General features: G+C 36.5%; 3 protein-coding genes and 1 pseudogene across 8 annotated transcripts in view; 3 read left to right on the top strand and 1 right to left on the bottom strand.

Annotated features, from left to right (window-relative positions):
- LOC107844927 (gluconokinase) overlaps nt 1-6,821 on the bottom strand; it is a 27,704-nt gene extending 20,883 nt beyond the window's left edge. The window contains exons 1-7 of one of the 6 annotated variants that reach the window (XR_007046038.1): nt 6,669-6,821; nt 4,146-4,263; nt 3,992-4,046; nt 3,539-3,618; nt 3,094-3,437; nt 2,314-2,406; nt 58-2,118 (exon numbers count right to left, since the gene is read on the bottom strand). Coding sequence is in view for 3 of the 6 variants with exons in the window: in XM_016689247.2 (XP_016544733.2) it covers nt 2,179-2,184; nt 2,314-2,406; nt 3,094-3,437; nt 3,539-3,618; nt 4,004-4,046; nt 4,146-4,212 (633 nt within the window). In the remaining 3 variants the exon portion in view is untranslated. Of the gene's footprint in view, nt 1-57; nt 2,407-2,904; nt 3,438-3,538; nt 3,619-3,991; nt 4,047-4,145; nt 4,264-6,668 lie in introns of those variants that run through there. The other 5 variants (XR_007046036.1, XM_016689247.2, XR_007046037.1 and 2 more) reach the window with 5 other exon arrangements.
- On the top strand, nt 42-2,150 carry LOC107844928 (annotated as a pseudogene).
- Nucleotides 6,822-12,229: 5,408 nt separating the features above from the next.
- Nucleotides 12,230-15,080, top strand: LOC107845929. The gene is made up of 2 exons (XM_016690443.2): nt 12,230-12,761; nt 14,700-15,080. Exons 1-2 carry the CDS (start codon nt 12,320-12,322, stop codon nt 14,765-14,767), a joined length of 510 nt encoding a protein of 169 aa, XP_016545929.2. The 5' UTR covers nt 12,230-12,319; the 3' UTR covers nt 14,768-15,080.
- Nucleotides 15,081-17,923: 2,843 nt separating this feature from the next.
- On the top strand, nt 17,924-20,876 carry LOC107845565 (60S ribosomal protein L8). Its single transcript, XM_016689967.2, has 2 exons — nt 17,924-18,521; nt 20,373-20,876. Exons 1-2 carry the CDS (start codon nt 18,082-18,084, stop codon nt 20,710-20,712), a joined length of 780 nt encoding a protein of 259 aa, XP_016545453.1. The 5' UTR covers nt 17,924-18,081; the 3' UTR covers nt 20,713-20,876.
- Nucleotides 20,877-22,002: the final 1,126 nt, after the last annotated feature.

Here is a 22,002-nt window from a genome sequence, read left to right as displayed (position 1 = left end):
CCTTGTAACAAAATCATTGACTCAGCCAGGTCTTTATTAAGATGGAAAGAACAATACCTGATGCACCAAAGAGCCCAATGAAGGCCCCTAATGGTAGTATCGCGGAGGAAAACAAGAAGGTTCTTCAGTTCATTGAAGAGGTCACAACCGACGTTGATGAGGTCCAAAAGAGAGTTCTTGCGGAAATCCTCTCTAGAAATGCCAACGTTGAGTACTTGCAGCGTCATGGTCTCAATGGTCACACCGATAGAGAGACATTCAAGAAAGTGATCCCTGTCATCACATATGAAGATATTCAACCTGATATCAACTGTATAGCCCATGGTGATAAACTCCAATCTTGTGCTCCCAACCCATCACAGAGTTCTTGACAAGGTTTGACTTTCCGACATGTGCATCTCCGTCTCAAAAGTGTACTACTATAAAGTACACAATTCACGTTCTTCGCATCTCCATTGAGATTTTCTAGTTCTTGCATGTGGACCCTTTAATTTCTTCTGAAGAGCAATTTTTATGTGCAGTTCCGGGACGTCCGGAGGGGAGAGAAAATTGATGCCAACAACCCAAGAAGCGCTTGGGAAGAGATTTCAGCTACGCGGCATTGTGATGCCTGTGATGAGCCAATTTGTTCCAGATTTGGATAAGGGCAAAGGAATGTATTTCTTGTCCATAAAGTCTGAAGCCAAGACCCCAGGAGGATTAACAGCTCGCCCTGCTTTAACAAGTATTTACAAGAGTCCTTATTTCAACAACAGGCATCTTAACCCCTATGCAAACTACACTAGTCCTGCTGAAACCATTCTCTGCCCAGACCCTTACCAAGGCATGTACTCTCAAATGCTTTGTGGTTTCTACCAATGCAAAGAAGTACTCAGGGCTGGGTCGTACTCTGCGTCCAGCTTCATCCGTGCCATCCGGTTCCTAGAAAAGCACTGGCCTCTACTTTGCAACGATATTCGAATGGGAAATGTTAACACCCAAATTACAGATCTGTCAGTGAGAGAGTCAGTGATGAGAATCCTCAAACCTGACCCAGAGTTAGCTGATTTCATCGGGGCTGAATGCAGTAAAGATTCATGGCAAGGATCATCACCAGGTTGTGGCCTAACACCAAGTATGTGGATGTTGTTGTAACCGGAAGCATGGCACAGTACATACCAACCCTTGAATATTACACCAATGACCTTCCTCTTGTCTCTACCATGTATGGTTCCTCGGAGAGCAGCTTAGGAATCAACTTAAACCCCTTCTGTAAGCGCAGCGAAGTTTTTCACACCCTTATCCCCAATTCCCCACCATGTGCTATTTTGAGTTCGCACCAATTCACAGAGACAATGGAATCATCAGTTCTATCTTCCTATCCAAGTCGTTTAATGAGAAACAACAAAATCAGTTAGTAGATCTGGTTGATGTCAAGATTGGCCAGGAGTACGAGCTTGTTGTTACCAGATATTCAGGTACTTCTAAATGCCAAAAAAAATGCTCGAATCATTTTCTTTTTTCCATTTGTCTTTCCAACATGTCTGCTAATGCTTAGCTTTGCTTGGACTTGTGTCATTTCAGGACTCTATAGATACAGGGTGGGTGATGTGCTTCAAGTTGCTGGATACAAGAACAACGCACCTCAATTCTACATTGCATGCCGGGAAAATGTAATCTTGAGCATTGATTCTGACAAGACTGATGAAGCTGAGCTACAAAATGCAGTGAACAATGCAGTGCACAATCTCATACCATTTGATGCTAATGTAACAGAGTACACCAGCTATGCCGATATAGCCACCATTCCAGGCCACTATGTCCTATTCTGGGAGCTAAGTGTGAACGACTCTACCCAAATTCCTCCTTCGGTCTTTGAAGATTGTTGTATCACCACTGAAGAATCTCTAAATAGCGTCTACCGCCAGGGGCGCGCCTCTGACAAATCCATTGGGCCTCTGGAGATCAGGATACTGGAAATCGGGACTTTTGACAAGCTCATGGACTACTATGTTAGTTTAGGTACTTCCATAAACCAATACAAGACACCCCGGAGCGTGAAATTCGCTCCCCTTGTTGAGATATTGAATTCGAGGGTCGTGTCCAGCCACTTCAGTCCCACGTGTCCAAACTGGGTTCCTGGCCACAAGCAATGGAACAACATGAATTGAATGGCTAACTTCCATTTCCTCTGTAGCTTCATCTCTATACAGAAAAGAACAAGTATCTTTGTAATTAATCAACCAAAATAATAAAAATCATCCTAGGTAGCTCCTCTCCCACTTTCTTTGTGGGTATTGTAACGCGCTATCTGGGTGAGAAGGCAGCACTCACCAAGAAAGTTTCTTGAAGAGGCAGGCTGATTCCTATCGATACATGTCCTCCATTGTACAAAGTAGATTGATCTAGTAATTTTGTCATGTGGTTCTGTGGAATAAAGGAGAGATAGATGATAAACTGTTGACAATCGAAAAGATTTTTACACCATAATAAAAATTATTACAAATGAGTACAAATGGGAAGTAAACAAGCGTGCATTATGAATTTATCTTCAAATGGAACACTTCTTTAGACCTTAAATGTTCTTTTCATAAGGCAAGCTGAAACCAGAAATGTTCACTAATTCTACTTCAGAAAAACTAGGATTCATAAGAGCATGTATATAAACAACGACGCACAGAAGGTTGGAATGGCTCTATCCACTTCTTTGGTACAAAGATGCCACTTTTGGCTTTTCAACTGTAAAACAATATATGAAGCCTGAATTCCTATTGAGCTTCTTGTATTTGCAAAAGATGAATGAAATCAAGCAAAAGAGCCGAGTTGAAAAACCTTTCTCAGCTTTGTCCTTGTTCGTTAAAATAAATAATAACAGAAGTGTCATTGTCTCTTTGCTTTGGCTATAGTCAATAAGTCACAACTCTCTTAGAAGGAAAAGATCATTACTTTGTTTCATATATTTTTTCTTAGCATCATTCAAAAAAATACATATAACAACTATAAGAATTCTGTTTATAAAAATTCCCTTTAAAATAATTCTTCTTTAATTGTCAATCAAATGACAAAAGTAAGAATGGTTTTCACTATGTCCTCAGGGTCCAGTGTAGCATCGACCGTAAGTATTCCTTCTGCTTCATCAATCTGAAGCAAATCCAGTTGGGTCTGCAAGAGTTTTGCAGACATGAAATGCTTTCCCTCAGCTGCTCTCTTGACCAGCCGAGCTGCAAGCACTTCAGCTCCAACATCCAGCAAAACGAATTTAACAATACTTGCATAAGAACCTGGTTCATAATTTGGGTCTGCAGATCTAAGGATTTCCCTGTACCGCTTTTGCAGAGCTGAGCAAGCAAGAACCAGAGTTTCATTGTCAACTAAGCCTCTTCTCAGTGTATTTCGCAATGCTTCAAGCCATGGAACACGATCTTCCTCGGAAAGAGGGATCCCATTCTTCATCTTCTCTGTTTAGATCATGCAAATAGTCAATAAATGCACCCCTTGGGAACATGCTCTCATTGATCAGCTATGACTAGATATAATAACTCATGATCATAGTCCTTACCTTTGTTAGCCTCTGAGTGATAATCATCGGCATCAAGAAAGCGGCCATGAACAGCTCTTCCAAGCATCTGACCAATTGTTCTGAGCAAGCATGCATACGATCCTTAAAAGTTTGGAGCTTCAAAATTGAAGACAGTGATGTGCAAATCGGAATAACATGTTCAGATAAGCTTTCAAGTTTTTTGAGAAAAGGTCTACTAGGATGAGTACACCATTGAATATGTATTGCATTACAGTGAGCCAAGTCATTTTTCCTTTCAATTGATCAGATAGACTGAAAAACAGATAAATGCCAAGTAACAAGATATTTTTGCTTCAACAATCTGAAGTTCTTTCTTAACGTCTAGCTTGACTAAAATGCAGTTAGAAACAGATCAATGACCTATACAATTCCTTTGATTAACTAAGGGAAGTGCGACGCCAGAAAGCAGCATAAACCAAATCAGTAACTAACTTGAAAACTTACGATTTTCCAGCTCCGCTGACACCCATAAGTACAATAGCTTTTCCTGTGAGGTAAGACATCACATGCAAGAGGAAAATTTTCAATCATATCATCCATAAAAAATAGAAGAAGAAAGAACCACAAGAAGGAAGGTGAATACAACCTTTGAAGTCAGACGTCATTTTCGGAAAATTTACAACAAAATTGCAAGTGTTTGATGTCAAAAGCATTAGGTGATTAACCCCTTCAGATATTACAAGGTTCTGTGCACCTCTCTGATCCTAAAACACAGGAAATACCAGCGGTATATAAAGAATTAAGATCCAGTTATGCTCTAGCTTTCTCAAAATTCCCACAAAAATGATGTACTAATATTTCATGTGAATGATAATAACATTTTGAAACTGATCTTTTTAGGAAACAAAAGGAGCACAAAAGTAGCATGCTTTCAAGCCAACAGGTTGAGATAGTAGAAACAAATTCAAGAAAAGATAAAAACCCTTATGCACACTAAGGATTTCACGCATTATACTCCCTCTATATACGCAACAAATGTTTATCTTAGGTACAAAACACCTTCTTGATGGAGATTAGAACAAGAAAATATATGCAACAAATGTTTTTTTTTCCTAATAACCATGGTGTCCTATCCAGCTTGTGCGCACCTCACACATGCTCCCTCCCTTTTAGTCCGTTTGAGAAAGAATGTCTCTTTCCTTAATGATATGTTCAGCACATTCTACATATCTTTAGCTAGCGTTTGGAGCGCTGACATTTTTTTGCTTACTCTTTCACTTTCATTTCAAAATCCAGCTCACTCCTGACTATGGTTTGGATCTTTCCCCTGCTTAGAAGTGGATTTGAACCACTAACACAAGGATTTTGGGAGTATATTTTGAAAATTTATCTTCAAATATCTATGTAGCCATGAAATTTGAATAAATTTTTAAAATCTAATCTTCAAATTCTTTCAATTTCCTAAAAACTAGCTCATACTAGTTTTTGGATTTCTGGGACTTCCAATCACAAAATTTTAATTTTTTTTTCTATTGAAATGCATGTCCAACCACAACTTCAAAAACTCAAATTTTCAAGCTTCAACTTCAAAACCTATGACCAAACGGAAACTTAGTTTACAACCATCAGATTAAAAAATCTTCTGTACTTTCTTAAACTCCGTATTAAGTCAAAACCAATAACAACAACAACATACCCAGTGTATTCCCACAAAGTGGGGTCTGAGGAGGGTAAAGTGTACGCAGTTCATAACCCTGCCTCAGTTGAAATAGAGAAGTTGTTTCTAATAAACCCCCGGCTCAGAACAGAAAACAGTATAACAAACAAAAAACATAAAATAAACAACAAAATGAGATAATACACCGCTAGATAATAAAAGAAACAAGACACCGACGGAGTAATACTATAACTATCTATTCGAGATCACAAACATAATCAGAACACTACGAACAAGAAACTACAGGCACAAGACACCAACAGAATAATACTATAAACTATCTATTAGAGATCACGAACGTCATCAGAACTCTACGAATAAGAAACTACACACAAGACACCGGCAGAGTAATACTATAAACTATCTATGCGAGATCACAAACATCATCAGAACACTACGAACACGAAACTACAGGCACAGATACAAACAAAGCACTCCTCCCTACTACTACGGACACACTAAAATGGAGGATCACATAACTCAATGAATCTTGATACCTCATAGTTCTCAGCTCACTTTATTGATCACTACGCCCTTCTAGGGATGGCAATGGGACGGTACGGGTGCGGTGTGGTGCGGGTTTTAAGCTATGCGAGGCGGTGCAGGTTTTAAGTTATGCGGGGCGGGGCGGGGCGGGTTAAAGTATGTCTTTTTTTAAATGGTGCGGGTGCGGGGCGGGTTAAAGTATTTTTTTTTTTAAAATGGTGCGGGTTGCGGGTATATGCGGGTTTAAATTTAAAAAAGCTAAAAATTAGTATTTTTCTCGTGAATATACCTAAAATTATATGTATTCTTTACTTAAAGTTTTATGATACTTAAAACGATATGTATAACACTACAAATGAAGTGTTTAACGTCTCTATTCATTTTAATAAAAATATGATATTTGCATCATTACTTGTACACATTATACTTTTTGATAACTTTTTATTGAAAAGTGATATAATAGAAATTAGTTATTATTTCCTAGTTGTAGATTTGAAAATATTATGATTTTCAATGGAGTTATAAATTTTTCAAAAAGAAGGAAAAATAAAAATATGGAGCGGTGCGGTGCGGTTATGCGCGGGTATGAATGTGGGGCGGGTTTATGCGGGTTTAAAGGTGATGCGGTGCGGTGCGGTTTTAAAACTTGCGGGTTTTTTAAACCCGCACCGCACCATTGCCATCCCTACGCCCTTCCATTATCGGTACCCAAATTCTAGCTTTGCCAAAGTTTGCAACTTTTTCAACTTAAATACTACAATTATGAAATACTCCATATTTTATTATCTTATTTTTTTCAATAAAATTTATCAACATATAATGATGCATTTCAACTTGTAAAAATCATAAATTAATCACAAAAACTGGATTTAATTGTTTGTTTATGCAGTAAATTAAGCAAAATTAGCTGAAATAAAATTCATTATTCGAATTTTATTATTAAAAACAATTGGAAAAGTAACTTACAAAGTGAATTTCGCCGGAGAAATATGATCGGAATTTGCCGGAGAAATACGATCGGAGATTTTTCGCCGGAGAAATGATCGGAGATTTGTATTTTCGGGACCTTTTTCGGTGGACCAATCCAACCTAACTTGGGCCTACTACTTAAATACAATTGAAGCCCATCAACTTTATAAGAAGACGGTGTTTACCATCCGAACAACCTTTTGATTAAATTATTTTAGAAAAAATAATGCAAACATACACCTTAATTTATCATATTTAGGAGAATTTTTAATCTTATAAAGAAATTATAAAATTTTTAATTAATTATGTATTTTCATTTGATGTATTGAGAGCTAATTATGTGTATCGACAAACCCAAATCAGAAAATATGTATCATGAGCTAATTATGTATCTTTACAAAGGAAAAATGTATCTTCATTGGATATAATATGTATCTCGACAGACTCAAAATCAAAAAAATATACCGAGAGCTCATTATGTATTTTTACAAAGGAAAAATGTATCTTCGTTGGATGTGTCGGAACTAATTATGTATCTCGACATATCCAAAATTGAAATTTCAATAATTATGCATAATATGGGGATTTTTCGTAATCAAACTTCAGACAATCGGGATTTATGTTCTTTGCTCGTGGAAAAAAATTACGTCTAGCATACATCAAAGTGTTTGGTGTTTAATTTTTGTCTCCGCTTTACAACTTATAGTGTTTGCTTATAACGTGAAACTTGTGATCAATTGAACACGTTCAAAGCTAGAACTACGTTTCACTGTTTTAAAATGTTTTGAATTGTCTAATGGGCAAAACTTTAGAGCTTATGTATGATAGGCAGCATATTGATGTTCTGACTTTTTCCCATACGGCAAAAATTCTGATCAATTGTGCAGTTTAATTGTCTTTAAAATGTCATGAACAGACTTTTTAATAGGAAATATTAGAACGTCTGTTTTATCGACAACATATTGATGATCTGACTTTTTCCTATAAGACTGCACTTTTGATGAATTGTGCAACCTCATTATTTTGAAATGTCATGATTGTCTGCATTATGACAAAAGTTAAAATATTTGTATTATCAACAAAATTTGTTAAAGAGGATTTTACTCACAAATTTAAGGGAATATAGATGTATTTAGCCTTTTTATTTTGGCAAAAAACATGAAAGACAATCAAATTAGTCAAATACATGAAAAAAAAAAATGGATAATATCTTGAGTAACGCGTCTAGTATCCTAAACTATGACAAAATTTGTTGCAATACACTTCAATTTTATGGGGTTCTATTACTCCCGAACTAAATTTTAGCATATTTTTGTCAACTTTTTTAACTAACGTATCACCTTTTGTCAATTTTTTTAATTGACGTGACACCTTTAATGTGAGCCCCATTTTATATAATAAAGATATCATGTCAGTATAAAAGGGTAACAAAAATACATTAAAATTGAGTTCAGAAGATAATAAAACTCTCTGTAAAATTATATCATAGCGATTTTGATCATAATTCAGGTACGTACTGAATGCTTTTATCTAAAAAAAAAATGAATGATATCTAACTCCATGAAAAAATATCAAAACCAAAAATACATTTAATATAGATGTATTTTGCCTTTTATTTTGGTAAACATGAAAGACAATCAAATTAGTCAAACACATGAAAATAGAAATGAACAATATCTAAAGTAAAGCATTTAGTATCCTAAACTATGATCAAATTTGCTATGACACACTTCAACTTCACGAGATTTTATTATTTCTAAATTAAATTTTAGCATATTTTGTCGAATCTTTTTAGATGACGTATCACCTTTTATCAACCTTTTCAGCTGACGTGGCACCTTTAACGTGGGTCTCATTTTATGTAATAAGGATGTCACACCAGCACAAAAGGGGGGACAAAAATACGCTAAAAATTTGAGTTCAGGGGGCAATAAAACCCCTGTAAAGTTGAAGTATGTCATAGCAACTTTGACCATGGTTCGAAGGCGTACCGAATGCTTTATGTCAAAAAAGAAATGAATAATATCTAGAGTAAAGAATCTAGTATCCTGAACTATCATCAAATTTGTTACAGCATAGTCCAATTTCACAAGGGTCTTATTACCCTAGAACTAAATTTTGGCGTATTTTGTTAACCTTTTTAGCTGACGTGACACCTTTTGTTAACTTTTTTAGCTGACATGGCACATTCGACACGGACTCCATTTTATATAATAAAGGTGTCACACCAACAAAAAAGGGTGACAAAAATACGCTAAAAAATAAGTTCAAGGGGCAATAAAACCCCTGTAAAGTTAAAGTATTTCATAGCAGCTTTGACCATAGTTCGAAGGCGTACCGGATGCTTTATGTCAAAAAAGAAATGAATAATATCTAGAGTAAAGCATCTAGTATCCTGAATTATCATCGAATTTGTTACGGCATATTCCAATTTCACAAGGGTCTTATTACCCCTGAACTAAATTTTAGCGTATTTTGTCAACCTTTTTAGTTGACGTGACACTTTTTGTCAATTTTTTAGTTGATGTGACACATTCGACGTGGGCCTCATTTTACGTAATAATGGTGCCATGTCAACACAAAAGGGTGAAAAAAATACGCTACAATTGAGTTCAGACGGTAATAAGATCCCTGTAAAGTCGGAGTATGTCATAGCAATTTTGACCATAGTTCGGAGGCGTACCTAAGAAGAAATATCACTCGATCACTAGCAATCCTTTTCTATCCGTGAAGATCCCACCAGAGCTCCTTCTACTTCTAATAGTAGGCCATAAACTAGATCAGAATCATTCTCGACGAGTCCATAAGAAGTTATTTGTCACGCCTCAAATTCTATTGGGGTGGACTGGTACCCGTAACCAAGGAGGCCCGGGAGAATCAGCTCATAACCTTATCCTTCCCATGCATACCTCTATGACAACCCGAAATTCAGACAGCATCATGTTGTATATAAAAGAAAATAATCATCTGTATAAGCTCGAGCACACATATATATGTATGTACAATACTTGGCCGTTGGAGCCATCACGTCTATTAATAAAACACCACCTTGACTGTGCATTAGGTTTACAAAGCCTCTAGACAATACACAGAGTTTAACTAAGGTCGGGACACACCCCGCCATATAACTAACTTCTATACAATATCAAAAGTGACTGGATATGACACGGAAAGCCCCAAAGCAAACTGGAGCTCACCAAAAGCAGCTGGATATCCTGGCTCCTACTTGTGCGGTGTATGAGCTGAGGTACCTATACCTACAGCATAAAATGCAGGTCCCCCGTGGGGGACGTCAGTACGAAATATGTACTGTGTATGTAAAGCTGTAGATAATCACATATGATATAGGAGCTCAATAGAAATCAGAAACAAGTGAATAAATTGTAATAGGAGTGGACCACGCTCATTAGAACTTGTGACAACCTGTACACTGTATTTATTCAATCACTTTACCTTCGTTCTTATCATCTTTGTAATCATTACTGTACTGTACTGTGACCATTAGGCTGCCTCCAGTACATATCAACTAGGATCGACCCATGATAGGCTTATGCCCCTGGGATACCACCTATAAACACATAAATAGGGATCGACTCATGATAGGCTTATGCCCTTGGGATACCACCCGATAAGAGAGAACTTCCATCACTTAGTTCAATTAATCTTTGAGATTATTATTTCGGTTGCCACCGCAGTTTTGATACTTTAAAACAATGATACATCAAGAAGAGACATATAAATAGACCATCAATGCAATAACAATGAAGTAAGAACTCATTGACATATCAATGAAGTGTTTTGGAGTCATTAATAGCACATGAATCTTGTTTGAGTAATCGGATACCTTCTGACATTCATTAGTGCAATAAACATGTAAGATTTGGAAAACAAGTAAGTATTGGAATGTCTTGACATCTTGTAGGATAGAAACAAGTTCATTGGTAACGTAGGACATCATACAAAACCATTATGGATCACATGTTACTGAATAACTTTGGAAACTTTCTTAATAGAACAATTGTTCACTTTCATGTCAAAGATATGGTATAGAGTATGCTTTACATACCTGACTGTCAACCTTTAATACTAGTCCCAAATGGACTTCCCGTCTTTTCGGATTACTTATCTACAATGAACATATATAGCAATCTAGTATTAGCAACCAAACGTCACAATTCAATTATTTGAATTCACCAAACTAGTGGTTAAGTAGTAAGCCTTAATTACACCATAAAGGGTGTCACTTTAACCCTCTTATACTCCAATTACATTCACATGTCATGCATATTCATACAACATCCTCCAATATCAAGTTTGGATTCATTTATCCTTCCAACCAATCCATTAAACCAAATTGAGTCATAGACATAAATAATTATCAATTCAATAGTATATCACCATATCCACCTTCCATAACTCAATTACCATATCCACCTTCCACAATTCAATACAACTAAACCATGCAAAATAGTCCATAACCCTATTTCCACCACTTTTCAATAACAATCAATACATAAAATCCTCTATCACACATATACATATGGAAAAGAACAAAGGCAAATAATATTCATACCTTAGAATTCACCTCTTGATTATGCAATCCTGTTTGCACAAATAATAGGTTTCGTTCGAAGCTCTCGAGATGACAAACGTAGTTATCGAATTACTTTGGAATTTTTACGGTTGAATCAAAAGTAATTTAAAGGTCAAATTTGGCTAGGGTTTATTTTTTCTCAATGATTGATGATGAAAATGAGTTTTTGAACTCATATACATGTATATATACACATATTCCCATCCATAATATAATAGGAAATGACCAAAATGCCTTTAAAATTTAAATAATGTCAAATCTGTCCTTTGGTGGACTGTTTTGATAAGTTAAAGTAGATCGACCATAACTCTTTGCTTTGACATCGGATTTGGGTGAAATTGGTATCGTTGGAAGGATAATTCAAAGGGCTTTCATTTCATATAAAGTAGGTCACCCATTTCATCCTATACAAGGAGTTACGGTGGTTTAAAGTTGATCCTAAAAATCTGTTTTGATAGGCTGAAGTAAAACGAGTATAACTCCTTACTCAGACGTTGGATTTGGATGAAATCAATTGCATTGGAAAGAAGACTCAAAGATCTTTCTTTTCATAGGTCGGATCTCTCCAAGTTCATTATATTAAGGGAGTTATGGTCATTCAAAGTTGACCCAAAAATTCGGCTGGCCTCAGTAGTTTGTGTGCAAGAAATTTTCCTGCACATTTATTATTCCCAAATATCCCGGCTACCGTTTTATAGTTTTGAACGTGCTCGATTATATCCGAAACCTATCCGTTTTTGGAAATCCTTATATCGTTGGAAAGCTTATTCAATAACCTTCGCATGGAACCATCGACGGGCAAATTCCGGTATAAATAAAATAAAAAAATTAATTCTATATAAATAAGATCAATACACGTACTTGAATACGCCAATACACGTACTTGAATACGGGGTGTTATATTATCCCATTTTTTCATTGGGTCTGAATAAAGACCAAATATCTTGAACGACCGATCCGGCATCACAAAAAAAAAAAAAAATAATATCTAACTCCATAAAAAGATATTAAAACCAAAAATACAATACTCTCTCTCTCATCATTTCATCCATTCATGGCTTTCCTTCAATGTCCACTTCTTTCACTCTTCTTCTTCATGTTCATCTCTTTATTATCACTTTCTTCACCTATGTCCATTCATGATCTTCTCAAATCCAAAGGCTTACCATATGGTCTTCTCCCAAAAGAAGTAAAATCTTACAACTACACATCATCAAATGGCCTTCTTGAAGTTTATTTATATGGACCTTGTTTAACAAAGTTTGATACAACAACAATGGCATTTTATGAGAGTTATTTCAAAGCTAATCTTACTTATGGTAGTCTTAATGGTGTTCATGGACTTTCAAAAGAAGAGTTATTTGTATGTCTACCTGTTAAAGGAATTGTTGTTGATGATATAAATAATTATGGACTTATACTTTTTGATATTGGTTTGGCTCATAAACAACTTTCACTTTCACTCTTTAAAGATCCACCACATTGTAATCCAAATGGTAAAAATTCTTGGATACTCTTTTCTTTGCTATGGTTTTTTTTTTTTTTTTTGCTATTTATGTAATTTACTTCATATTTTTTTTTTGTAAGCGGAGCCTTGGAGTAACTGGTAAAGTTGTTGTCACGTGAGTTCAAGCCTTAGAAACAGCCTCTGGCAGAAATGCAAGGTAAGACTGTGTGCGATATACCCTTGTGGTGGGACCCTTTCCCAGATACCGTGCGTAGCGGTAGCTTTAGTGCACCGGGCTGCCCTTTATGTAATTTACTTCAAATATTGTTGAGGAGATAAAAACGTCCAGTGCCCCGAGCTATGGTCAAAGTTGTTACGACACACTCCAACTTTATGGGGGTTGTGTTATCTCCTGAACTCAATTTTAGCGTATTTTTGTTACCCTTTTGTGTTGCTGTGGCACCTTGCGTGCGGTGGCGAAGACGGGATTCTCATTGAGGTTCAGAAGTAAATATACGAATTAGTCGAAGGGGTTGAATATATACTATAGATGCATAAAAATTCTTAGTAAAATTCTTGGATATTCTTCTCTTTACTATGTTTTTTTTTGGCTATTTATGTATTTTACCTCAAATATAACTATGGTTAAAGTTGCTACAACAACAACAGACACAGTGTATTTTCATATAGTGGGGTCTGGGGAGGATGAAATGTACGCAGTCCATACCACTACCTTCGGAGAAGTAGAGAGGCTATTTCTGATAGACCCTCGGCTCAAAGTTGCTACGATATATTCTAATTTTACGGGGTCCTATTACCCCTAAACTTTATTTTAGCATTTTTTGTTGGGGAAAAATACTTGTACTTTGACGAAATTTGCAGTTACGTACCCTGAACTTTGCGGGAGTCCTATGACTCCTCTATCCTAATTTTTTACCGTATTTAACTGGCATATATTTGCCCCTTATCAAACATATTTCTTATGCGTGAAATACACGCAGTGGTCCAAATACCAAATATATGTCAGTTAAATACGGTAAAAAATATTTTGAGAGGTTATAGGATCCCCGCAAAGTTTAGGATGCGTATCTGTAAATTTCACCAAAGTATAGGTATTTTTCGCACCTTTTTCTCTCTTTTTTTATCACCTTTTTGTGTTGATGTGGCCGGCACCTTGCGTGAAGTTAAACACCTGAGGCGTGTGAAGGACCGCTATGTGTCACGTCAGCTAAAAGGTCGACAAAAATGCGCTAAAAGCCTAAAATTTAGTTCAAGGGATAATAGGCCCCCGTGAAATTGAAGTGTATCGCAACAAATTTGGTCATAGTTTAGAGGGTAGTAGATGTTTATCTCTATTGTTAGAGTTTGACTTGTTTGGTATTAAGATGTAGTTATTATTGTTGTTTATCAAATTTACCTAAAACTTGTTAAGTCCACGTGTTTGGGATTGAGACGTAGTTATTATTTTTGTTTATCTATTTACCTAGAAAAAGTTGATTTCGACATGTTTGAAATTAAGACGTAGTTATTATTGTTGTTTATCTATTTACCTAGAAAAAGTTGATTTCGAACCGTTTGAGACTAAGACATAGTTATTATTGTTTTTTTTTATCTATTTTACCTTGATGAATCCGAGCTGTAATTGAAAAATAACCATAGGTGAAACTCTTTGTCGTGGAATTTTACTTGTAGAATTTGAAACTCCATAACAAAAATTTCTTTTTTTTTTTTTAATTTTCTTCTGTCTTTTGACTCTTGGAACGTCATTATATGAGTATTTCAACAACAGTCTATAGCAGAAACGTAGGATAAAACTGTGTCTAATACACTTTTATAGTCCAATTTTTTTTCCTAATCTGACATATAATGGAAGCTTAGTGCACTGAATCTAGGTACTAATTTTATCTCATGTGAACTATTATTCATTCACGTGAAAATAATACTTTTGTATTGTCCTTTTATTCTTACTTTATTGTTGAATATGCAGGAATTCTGAAAAAGAACACTGGAATAAGGACATATTTAAAGCACAAAGATACAACATATGCCCTTTGAAAAATATTGTCTTGTGACATCTATAGTTGCATTGTGTTGGTCAGTCTGATGCACAAAACATCCTCATTAGAAATGTCCGGAGAAGGGGTGTAACGTAGACAAACTTATCTAAATGCAAATATTAGTGGTTATTTTCACTACTCGAACCGTGACCTATAGGTCACACAGAGATAGTTTTATCGGTTTTTCCAGGGTTCCCTTCAGTAGTTGTATTATATTAGTGTATACTAGTTTTTTTGCTTCTTAACTGTTGTTAGATATACGTTTTGAAGTCTGATTAATTTTGATTCATATTGGTAAAAGGTTCATACCATGATTCTTGCTCGAAACTTTTGAAAAATGTTGTCTTGTGATATCTATAATGATATAAGCGTAGTAGTTGTATTGTGTTGGGCAGTCTGATGCACAAAACATCCTCGTTAGCAGTCTCCGAAGAAGGAGTGTAACGTAGACAGACTTATCTAAATGCAAATATTAGTGGCCGCTTCCACGGTTCAAACCATGACCTATAGGTCATAGAAAGATAGTTTTACCGCCCCCCTTCAGTAGTTGTATTATATTAGTGTATATTAATTTTCTTGCTTCTCATCTGTTGTTTGATATACGTTTTGGAGTCTGATTAATTAGGAGTCACATTGGTAAAACGTTAATCCCAAAGACAGACTTCATACCATGACTCTTGCTCGAAACTTTTGAAACATATTGACTTGTGACATCTATAGTTGTATTGTGTTGGGTAGCCCGATACACAAAATATCCCCGTTAGCAGGTTTTTGAAGAATGGGTGTACTGTAGACAGCCTTACTCGTATTATATTAGTGTATCTTCATTTTTTGCTTCTCATTTGTTGTTCAATATACGTTTTGGAATCTGATTAATTTGAATTCAAAACAACTAGTAATTGTATTGTGTGAAAGCACAAATATCAAAACAATGTAAGTAAAAGTTGTACTAGTACAAATCAAATTTCATAAGATGCTAATTTGTACTATGCATTGGAGAGTGATGTATGGGACCATAAGGACCTACATTCACATATATGGGCTACTTTTTAGGGATGATTACATTCAATTTATTGGACCAACTTATTGTGTGGGTGGACCATCTTGCCTTGTGTTGTTTTTAGTCTTGTCTCTATGAACTAATGCACTAAAATAATTAATCTATCTAGTCTGATCTCGTAAGTAAAGTCTAAAAGGGTGAAGCATATGCAGACCTTACTATAACACCCTCGGTTCGAGAAAAATATTTTCAAAATAAGCTTGAAAAATACAGAAGTAAGAAATTGTACGATGGAAAAATGAAGAGGAGAAAAAGTATTGACTTCGAAATAATAGGGATAACCGAGTCAAAGGAACAATAACAGTCGCAAAACTGAGAAATATGATAATACTAACATAATAATAGTGAGACCGATAAGGGAAAAGGGAAGTAAATAATAGTGTTTCAAATTCGTGTCAAACTAGAGATAAAAGGTTCAATTTCTTACTAACCTTCTATTTTAATTCTCGACCTCCACATTTTCCTATCTACTGACTGTCCTCGGTGAGTTAAAGTTGTGTCATGTTCTCTGGAATCACCTTTTCTCAAATCTTCTTCGATTTACTAGACCTCTACTCTTTCCTAAACTTATCACTGTCAATCACTCGCACATCTTTGTTGGGGTATAGTGCTCTCCTCTTCACATGTCCGAACTATCTTAGTCTCGCATCTTATCCACCAACGAGATCATTCCCACATTGTCTCAAATATCCTCGTTCCTAGTCTTATCTTTTCTAGTGCGTCTTTATATCCATCTAAGCATTTTCATTTCCGTCGCTCTAACCTCCTTCAAGAGTCTCAAGGACACTTTTTTATCGTATAACATACCAAATCCGAACCTCAATTTCATTCACCTCACTCCAATACGATATGCGATATCATTATGGATCTCCCAATTTTTACTTAAAACTACCTTTCTTGGAAATAACACGTGCATTAATCTATCACTTCCACATTCACCTCATGCGATGCATCACTAAACTAAGGCACTCCAATTTTATAATTGAAACCCTTTTGGAAAAAAAGGTAAAAGTCAGAGAGTAATAGATTCAGATCGTTAAAGAATGACACTTGTAAAATAGTTATAGGGTGTGTTTGGTACGAAGGAAAATATTTTTTCGAAAAATGCAAATTTAAAGCTACTGAAGTTATTACAACTTCAAACGTCAATATCTTTAATTGATATTTACTTTAATCCCGTAAGTGCAGAGTTAATTCTAAAACGACTAAACTTAAAAAAATTATATACCTCAACTATGTCTTAAATAATAGTCCACAAATCGGCTATAAATTATATACTTCGACTATGACTTAAATAACAATCCTCAAATCGACTTCACGCACCATTGCTCATATTGGACCAAAATATCCCTACATAGGCCCAAAATCACGACTATAAAGTTATATAATTCGACTATGACTTACAAAACGATCCTCATATCGACTTCACGTACCCCTGCTCATATCGGGCCAAAATACCCCTACATAAGCCCAAAATACAACTATAAAGTATATACTTCGACTATGACTTAAATAACGATCCTCAAATCGACTTCACGTACCCTTGCTCATATTGGGCCAAAATATCCTACATAGGCCCAAAATCATAATTAGAAAGTTATGTACTTCAATTATGACTTAAATAACGATCCTCAAATCGACTTCACGTACACTTGCTTATATTGCGTCAAAATATCCCTACATAGGCCCAAAATCACAACGACAACGTTATATACTTCGATTCTAACTTAAATAACGATCCTCAAATCAACTTCACGTACTCCTTGCTGATATTGGACCAACATTGGCCCAAATTCACAACTATAAAGTTATATACTTCGATTATGACTTATGACTTAAATAACGATCCTCAAATCGACTTCACGTACCCTCGCTCATATTGGGCCAAAATATCCCTACATAGGCCTTAAAAATCATTCTTGGACCAAATCTAAGGCCCAAAATCACAACTAGGGCACCACACACCACCCATGTAGTAAATCGACTATCTAAACCCGTAAATCTTAAGTTAATTCTAAAACGACTAAACTTAAAAAATCTATATACCTCAACTATGACTTATATAACGATCCTCAAATCGACTTCACGTACACTTGCTCATATTGGGCCAAAATTCCCTACATGGACCTTATTATCATTCTTGGACCAAATCTTAGGCCCAAAATCACAACTAGGGCACCACTATATAATCTCCTCCCCCTCATTTCTCCCTCAAAAAAAAACCGGCAAAACAAAAAAACCGGCGGTCTAAAATGGGTCGAGTAATCCGAGCACAACGTAAAGGAGCCGGTTCAGTATTCAAATCCCATACCCATCACCGTAAAGGTCCGGCCCGATTCCGAACCCTAGATTTCGGCGAGCGTAACGGTTACCTAAAAGGCGTCATCACTGACGTCATTCACGATCCTGGTCGGGGCGCCCCGTTAGCCCGGGTCACATTTCGTCATCCGTTTAGGTATAAGCATCAGAAGGAATTGTTCATTGCTGCTGAAGGAATGTACACTGGACAATTTGTTTATTGTGGGAAAAAGGCGAATTTGGTTGTTGGTAATGTGTTGCCATTGAGATCGATACCGGAAGGTGCTGTGGTGTGTAATGTGGAGCATAAAGTTGGGGATCGAGGTGTTTTTGCGAGGTGTTCGGGGGATTATGCTATTGTTATTAGTCATAATCCTGATAATGGGACTACTAGGTAAGTTAATTCCACAATTCTTGATAGCTATTTTTTGTGATTTGAGGTTAAATGCTTAGAATTATTGTAAAAAAAAAGCTTTTTTGGCTGACCCAACTAGGCGTTTTTTGGATGGTACGCAGCCCCTTAGTTTGTTATTAGTCATAATCTTGATAATGGAACGACTATGTATGTTGTTTTGATCGATCTTGATAGCTATTTTTATTTTGAGTTGTTGTAAAAAAGTGATTTTTTTAGCTGACTGGCATAGTGTAATTCCACAAGTGGGGTCTGGAGAGTGTATAGTGTACGTAGATTGTTGATAATGATATTTTGTGATTGTGGTGTTTTTGGGTGATTATGCTGTTGTTATTAGTCATAATCCTGATAATGGGACTGCTAGGTATGTTCTTTTGATCATTCTTTTGTTCATTCGATTGGTGATGACTATTCTTGATAGCTATTTTTTGTGATTTGAGGTGAAATGCTTGAATTATTGTAAAATAAATGCTTTCTTAGCTGACCCAACTAGGCGTTTTTCGGATGGTAAGCACCCGCTTAGTTTGTGGGTTCTAGTCGCCAACAGAAGGTTGGAGCTCTCAGTACAGTTGTATTCAGTGTAATTCCACAAGTGGGGTGTGGGGAGAATAGAGGGTCTGTAGGCGTTATTCCTATCTCTTAGAGTTGACTCAAGTAGTTTAGTATTTATATGGGATAGTTGATTAATTGATTACAACAATGTATCCTGTATAATTATACAAGTAGGCTCGGAAGAAGTTAGTGTATGCATACCTCAGTCCTACCTCCTGGAGTTGATGTATGTGGTAGTTAATTCCATAATCTTGATGAGGGGACTACTAGGTATGTTATTATTCGTGTTGTTAAATTAGATGTTTGAATCATTATGGATGCTTTTGTTAGTATAAGTGGAAAAATGGTTCTTTTTAGCTTGCTGGGCTCAGTTTTAGCTTACTGAGTACACGACCTTGGATACTAGGCTGTGTAGGCTGTGAGTTAAGAGTAAAAGGGTGGTAGGTAGCAGTGTGTTGTTTATCCGTCTATACTAGTAGTTGTAGTATTTCTCCGTTAGATTCTGGCTCTTTGATTTATATTTTTAATGATGGTTAAAGCAGCTCAGTCAAGATGATGGTTGAACTTGTGGGAAATATGGCTCAGTCAAGATGATGGTTAGACTTGTGGGAAATATGGTTCAGTTTTGACCAGTTTTTTTGTAATTTTGCCTATTAAATATATATCTGCTTAAGAATACTTTGCAAGTGTAACCTAGGTGAAGATATGGTTCTTTGCAGTCAGGGATACTAACCGAGTTATCTGATCCATTGTTGTGTTATTGTTCATTACGCCCATAGACTAGTTTAATGTGAAGTTTGTGCTGTTGGTGTTGGGGAAGGAGGATTAACTGTATCACTTTATCTCGTCTTCGCGATGAAGTTTGGTTATGAGACATTCTTTTCCAAGTCATATCCATTGTGTAACTGCGTTAAACTAGTTTGTGATATTCTACTGATGCTTGTAAGTCATTGAGGTGTGCCTGAGATTGTCCATTCGAAACCTGATTATGGTTGTGTATGATGCTTTATCTCCTTGTTGCTTGTTCACTCATATTATCAAAACTCCTGCTTTATGTTATGATAGTTCTTGTGTTCTTTGATAAATTAGTTGAGAAACACTTAGGTAGGTTAGATTCTTGTGATTGCTGCAATGATAGTCTGTCTTAGTTGCCGTGCTTTGTCCAATGTCGTTATCCATTATATTTAACAGATTTTGTTAGTTTTGCGCATTTTCGTGATGTTATGGCCATACTGTCAGATGTTATTGTGATCTGTTTGATCAAATTTGAACTCTCAACAGAGTCAAGCTTCCATCAGGATCGAAAAAGATTGTGCCCAGTGGATGTCGTGCCATGATTGGTCAGGTTGCTGGTGGAGGACGTACTGAGAAACCAATGCTCAAAGCTGGTAACGCTTACCACAAGTACCGTGTGAAGAGGAACTGCTGGCCTAAGGTCCGCGGTGTTGCTATGAATCCCGTGGAGCATCCTCATGGAGGTGGTAACCATCAACATATTGGTCATGCTAGCACAGTACGTCGTGATGCACCTCCTGGACAAAAGGTTGGTCTTATTGCTGCAAGAAGAACTGGTCGGCTTCGCGGTCAAGCTGCTGCTACTGCTGCCAAGGCTGACAAGTGATGACGCTTACGCCATTTGCTTGTTACTCTTTTTTATCTTTCTGTTGTTTCCTCATCGATTTTCGAGTATTCGAAGCTAAAACCATTTTGTAGTGAAGTTGTAGCATGCTAAATTTTGTTGGGATGTTTGGTAATTTTTGTTTTGATAAATCCTTGTTTGGTGCATTTTTACTACCTCTTTTCCTATTGTGTTTAATCATTCAATTACATCTTCTATTCAACAACATACTCAATGTATTCCCACGTGGGGTCTAGGGGTAGAGTATACGCAGTTTATATCACTACCTCAGATGAAGTAGAAAGATTGTTTTCGATAGACTCCTAGCGTAGCATAGATAACAGTATAACGATCAAAAAACATAAAAACAAACAACCAGAAAGGGATATCACTCCGCTAGCAAATAAAAGAATCAAGACACCCATAAGGGATATACAAAGTGGGGTCTAGGTTGAAGTAGAGAGACTATTTCCGATAGTCCCAGCTTAGAACAAATAATAATATAACGATAAAAAAACATAAAAGCAAACAACCAAAAAGGAATATCACACCACTAGCTAATAAAGGAAACAAGACACCCACAAAGGATATGCAAAGTGGGATCTAGAGTGAAGTGGATAGGCCGTTTTCGAAAGTCTCCCGGTTTAGGACAGACGATCAAAAAACATAAAAGCAAACAACCAAAAAGGGATATACACTGATAGCTACAAAGGAAATAAGACACCCACAAGGGATATACAAAGTGGGGTCTAGGTTGAAGTAGAGAGGTTGTTTCCAATAGTCCCCCGACTTAGGACAGATATCAGCATAATGATCAAAAAACATAAAAGCAAACAACCAAAAAGGGATATCACACCACTAGCTAATAAAGGTTACGAGAGGATGTCTACTATTAAAGATCGTAAATATTTTTTGAAGGCCAACAAGGTCGTGATTAGATACGTCAAAGGAAAACAAATCAATAAGTCGATTTTTTGGCAAATGAAGGATACGATCGTGAAGATGCTTTAACTTGAAGAGTTTTGCGTTTAAGGATATGAAATTTCTTTTCCTAATGAGATGAACGGTTGTCACTACTTTAAACTTACTTATTGCCGCCCCCAGGCGGGCTGGGGACCGGTGGTGGTCAAACGGGCGAAACAGCACGAACGGATCGTTTTGGGCCAAATCGATGGGTGTTAATCCGAGGTTCTGAGGATGGGCCTGGTGCCTGGGCGTGGTTTAGGTCAAAAATCGACTGACGGCCCCAAGCATGCTGGGGAGCAGGTGAGGGTGGTCCAGTGGGGACGATGG

This window comes from Capsicum annuum, chromosome 10 (genome assembly GCF_002878395.1).
Source record: "Capsicum annuum cultivar UCD-10X-F1 chromosome 10, UCD10Xv1.1, whole genome shotgun sequence".
Taxonomy (NCBI): Eukaryota; Viridiplantae; Streptophyta; class Magnoliopsida; order Solanales; family Solanaceae; genus Capsicum; species Capsicum annuum.
Note: the sequence above shows the minus strand (reverse complement) of the source record. Positions and strands in the feature narration are given on the sequence as shown.

Excerpts from the sequence above, each read along its gene's own strand:
- LOC107845929 (XM_016690443.2), top strand. The coding sequence starts at position 12,320 with ATGGCTTTCCTTCAATGTCCACTTCTTTCACTCTTCTTCTTCATGTTC. Across the intron at positions 12,762-14,699 it reads ACCACATTGTAATCCAAATG|GAATTCTGAAAAAGAACACT; the intron begins GTAAAAATTCTT and ends TTGAATATGCAG.
- LOC107845565 (XM_016689967.2), top strand. The coding sequence starts at position 18,082 with ATGGGTCGAGTAATCCGAGCACAACGTAAAGGAGCCGGTTCAGTATTC. Across the intron at positions 18,522-20,372 it reads CCTGATAATGGGACTACTAG|AGTCAAGCTTCCATCAGGAT; the intron begins GTAAGTTAATTC and ends AACTCTCAACAG.